This window comes from Rhizophagus irregularis, chromosome 29, assembly GCF_026210795.1.
Source record: "Rhizophagus irregularis chromosome 29, complete sequence".
Classification (NCBI taxonomy): domain Eukaryota; kingdom Fungi; phylum Glomeromycota; class Glomeromycetes; order Glomerales; family Glomeraceae; genus Rhizophagus; species Rhizophagus irregularis.
In genome coordinates this window covers 2,265,799-2,270,132 of record NC_089457.1, presented here as the reverse complement: position 1 = coordinate 2,270,132, position 4,334 = coordinate 2,265,799, and the positions used below count along the sequence as shown (strand labels likewise).

Genomic DNA, 4,334 nt, shown 5'->3' with positions numbered 1-4,334 from the left:
TAACGAAAACCATGTATTGCTAATTTGTAATTAATTGTTTGTAACTCACCTTGACTAACTTTGACCGCACTTTATTGTATGGGTCAAATAACTTTGTTATCACATTATATTAAACATAGATCATTTTTATTGGCCAATTATAATAAACTATTAAAAAAAAAAAATTTGGGAATCACGGCTGGGATATGTAAACCATTTTACCATTTTGCGTCGCCTAATTATATTTTATGCAATTAATCGTTGGTACAGACTGAAACTTGGCTTGGTAAATGATTATCTTCGTAGAAATAAAGCTAAAAAATTGAAGGTAGATCACATTATTTACTATAAGTTATAAGAGGGATAACGATACATATTAGCTAATTTATACGAGGGATAATGAGGACCTCAAGCAATACATAAAAAAGGTAACAATACAGCTTCCGTGGAATATAATGTGTAGATCCTACGAAATAACATTACATTTCTATATGCACTCACTCTTTTAGTCAATATATGAATCATAAAAATTATTGAAATAAAAACCGGGGTTTTTTCATTTTAATAATTAAAAAAGGATATTTCCCAATTAAAAGCATGTACGTATACTGGTAGTACCGTAATTTGGCTGATTATACTTTTAAAGAAACTTATGAATGCAACTAACACAATGACCGGAAATGTCATCCCGGGTTAAAAAAAAATGATAGTAAAATTCTCCTAGAAAGTACGTGGCTAAAACCTTAATCTTAAATTATAAATAAATATAGTAAATTTCATGGACATTAAATGTTACACATGTGGGGGTTATGGAAGTTGTAATACGTTCATTATATAATTTCTAATTAAGGAAACTAAGGAAACTAAGGAAACTATTATTATGATATATAAAAATTGACCGTTCGAATTATTTCTTTTACTCATTTCTCTTCCATTTTTAAAAAAAAAATCAGATTATTATATAGATCATACAGATTTATAATGGTTGATAATAAAATATCGTTGTTACCCAAATTATCTCAAAATTTACTTGAAATTTTAAATGATGATGAATATTATGATATTACGATCGAAGTTGGTAATGATTCTCATATAAAAGTATTTCGAGCTCATATGGTTATCTTACATCATCGTTCTCCTTATTTGCGAAGAATCATATCAATTAATAGAAATAAAAATGATGGAACTTTGGTTCATATTAAATTACCGGAAATTTTACCAGAAATTTTTCAAATAATCTTAAGGTGACCTGACTATATGATAAATATTTATAATGATTTAATACACTGTGATGACTCTAACAAAATCTATCATTTTTATTTTATTAGATATATTTATGGAGGAGGTCTTTCTTTGGATGATTATAATACTTCAGATATCATTAAAATCTTGGTTGCTGCCAATAAACTTGGACTTCAAGAAATAATTAATCATTTACAATCCTTTTTAATTGAAAACAAAACACTTTGGATGGAACAAAATTTTAATATAGTATATCAAACAACTTTTAAGAATGATTCTTTCTTGGACCTTCAAAATTATTGTACAAATTTAATAATCAAAAAACCGGATACTTTATTTAAATCATCAAATTCTTATTTAATACCAGAAAAACTTTTGATTTCACTTATTAAAGATGATAATCTTCAAATGAAGGAAATTCAAGTTTGGGAAAATGTGATTAAATGGGGACTTGATCAAAATCCATCACTTCCTTCTAATCCTTCAAAGTTTTCAAAAGATGATTTTAACATTTTAAAGAATACCTTAGAAAAATGTATACCATTTGTTAGATTTCATAATTTAACTTCTAAAGAATTTTCTGATAAAGTATTACCTTATAAAAAAATTTTACCAAAGGAAATATATATGGATTTATTAAAAACTTTTTTAAATTCAAACAAAAAGCAAAATAACAAATCAAACCCTCGTCGTATAATTAAAGAAGTTAGTTTAAGAACTGTTGATTCAAAAATTATTACTTTTCAACATGTTGAATTAATCTCAAAATGGATTGATAGGGCAGAAACTAAAGATAATTTTCCATATAATACGTATGAATTCAAATTAATATATCGAGGATCTCGTGATGGACTTACACGTAAAAGATTTCATGAAATCTGTGATTATAAGAGCAGAACTGTAACAATTGCTAAAGTGAAAGACAGTAGTGAAATTCTTGGAGGATATAATCCAATTTCGTGGAAATCTGATAATAGTGTTGGTGCAACAAAAAATAGTTTTATATTCTCTTTAAATGATAAAATTGAAAATTATATTTTAAGTCGTGTAGCGTATGAAAATCATGCCATAAATAATCTCTCTTATTTTGGTCCATCATTTGGTAATGGTGATCTTAAATTACTGGGAGTCAGATCAACAAATAACAAATGTGTTAGTAGAAAAAGTTCTTATGAAAAACCAATTAGAAAAAATGAAAATGAATTTTTTGTAGATGAATGTGAAGTATTTCGAATAATTTAAAAATTCTCTTAATTTAGTGGGGTAGTTTTTTTTTTATTACATACCTTTTATTATTAAAAATCCTATCATAGAGGTATTTTATTCTACATGGGGGAAGTATGGCGGGATATCGTATCTTCCAATAACTATTTAACTAATAATTGGTACAGTGCTTATTATGTTAAATACGCTAATCTCTTTATAAAATCTAGAAATAATTATTATAACATACTAAATATATAATAAATTTTGATAGAATAGAAAAGTAGCATATATTACAAATATAAAAGCATGTAAATCTCATTAAATCTCATTTATAAAGAAAACTGACTAAATATTAAACATTAACAATAATTCATTAAATTTTGCAAAGTATCGGGCCATAGTCCCCATGCATAGTATCTTTCTTTTGTACTATTTAAACAATCTAATTTTACCCAGACGACACGTGCAAATATTTTTTTGAATAAATATTTTTTGAATTACTACAAGTTTTCAAAACCCTTTATAATTTACAAGATACCCGCCCTATAAAAAAAGTTGTCCAAACACTGTTCGGTTTTTTGTTCGAAAATTGAACATTTACTTGACATTTATTGGACAATTATCATGATATTGTACGTTTTTTATGTGGTCGAAAATTCTCAATCTCTGCATCTTGTATTAAATTGTAACAAATATTGTATAATAACGTGCGAGTGTTCGGGAAATCGACCCCATTCCGAATATTTATCAGACAAACATTTTTTATAGGGCCGCCCGTTTTTCAAAATATTTTAAAAATCTTTACATATTTAATAGAAATATTTTATTATGCGACGTACTAATAAACAAATATTAATTTTCACAATAGAAACATTAATTCTTGCGAAATATTTTAAAATTATTATATATTAATAAAAATATTAATTATTACAAAGTATTACAAAATGAAAATAATAAATAAAACAATTATCATATTGTCAAACCAGTGACAAAGGAATATGAGTTAAGTTCGGAAATAAAATACATTCTTGAATGAGGAAATATCTTTAGTTCCATATCGACATTTCACTTTGACATTCTTTTTGTGAACCTTTATTTCGAAATTGACCTTACGGTCACCGAATACACCATGCTATAAAAAAAAATTTTTTAATTAATAAAAAATAAAAATATTATTTTGAAGTTCATAAAGGACGAATAATTTACCTTAGGACCTTTAACAGTCACAGCATCAGAAAAACATCTAAATTTGGTTTTAACCGGTTCTATTTATTTTATTTAAAAAAAAGGTTCGTAAAAATTATTTATGTAAAATAAAAAATAAAGAAACCCCGCCGTTACCATCATCTCTTTCAAATGTTCCATCCCATGTAACTTCCGCAATTAATTTATTGTGTCCAACTTTTCTGATTTTGAGAAGATTAGCAGTAAGTTGTTTGACAGGTATTAAATCCTCTTCTGAAAAAGCGGTAACGAAGAGAAAGGTAAAAAGAATGAAAATTAAGATATGTAAACGGTTCATTATGTATTAAGTTTTTATGAATTTTATAAAAAAAACATTTTTCGGGATTTATATAGGAAAATTTTATTATTTTTTTTTTTTTTTTTTTTTTTTAACGAAGTCAACTTTATTTAGAAAAAAGAAAAATTACAAAAAAGGAAAAAATCTACATTATTTAACATTTAGTAAAGAACCCGATCGAACTAATACTATATAGGAAAATTTTATTATTTGATTTTGAAGTGGTGATCATCCTGCATGACCTTCCTTATTTATTCACTTTTTCGCTTAATTTGTAGTTTGTCCTCCAATCTTCATGCAGATTTTCATCTTTTTGGGAATGCACCATGTGAACTTCGTAGTTGAATCTTATACTATAGCTATATAGCTATAGCTATTGCTATTG

The 4,334-nt window shown here is 26.0% G+C and overlaps 2 protein-coding genes across 2 annotated transcripts; one reads left to right on the top strand and one right to left on the bottom strand.

Moving 5' to 3' along the window:
- Positions 1–960: 960 nt before the first annotated feature.
- Positions 961–2,463, top strand: OCT59_019837 (uncharacterized protein; the record flags this gene model as incomplete). Its single annotated transcript, XM_066143804.1, has 2 exons — positions 961–1,223; positions 1,308–2,463. The coding sequence occupies 2 exons, from the start codon at positions 961–963 to the stop codon at positions 2,461–2,463; spliced, it is 1,419 nt and encodes a 472-aa protein (XP_066005517.1).
- A 967-nt stretch (positions 2,464–3,430) lies between these two features.
- Positions 3,431–3,949, bottom strand: OCT59_019836 (uncharacterized protein; the record flags this gene model as incomplete). Its single annotated transcript, XM_025310806.1, has 3 exons — positions 3,431–3,559; positions 3,634–3,692; positions 3,769–3,949. 3 exons carry the CDS (start codon positions 3,947–3,949, stop codon positions 3,431–3,433), a joined length of 369 nt encoding a protein of 122 aa, XP_025178518.1.
- Between the last annotated feature and the right edge of the window lie 385 nt (positions 3,950–4,334).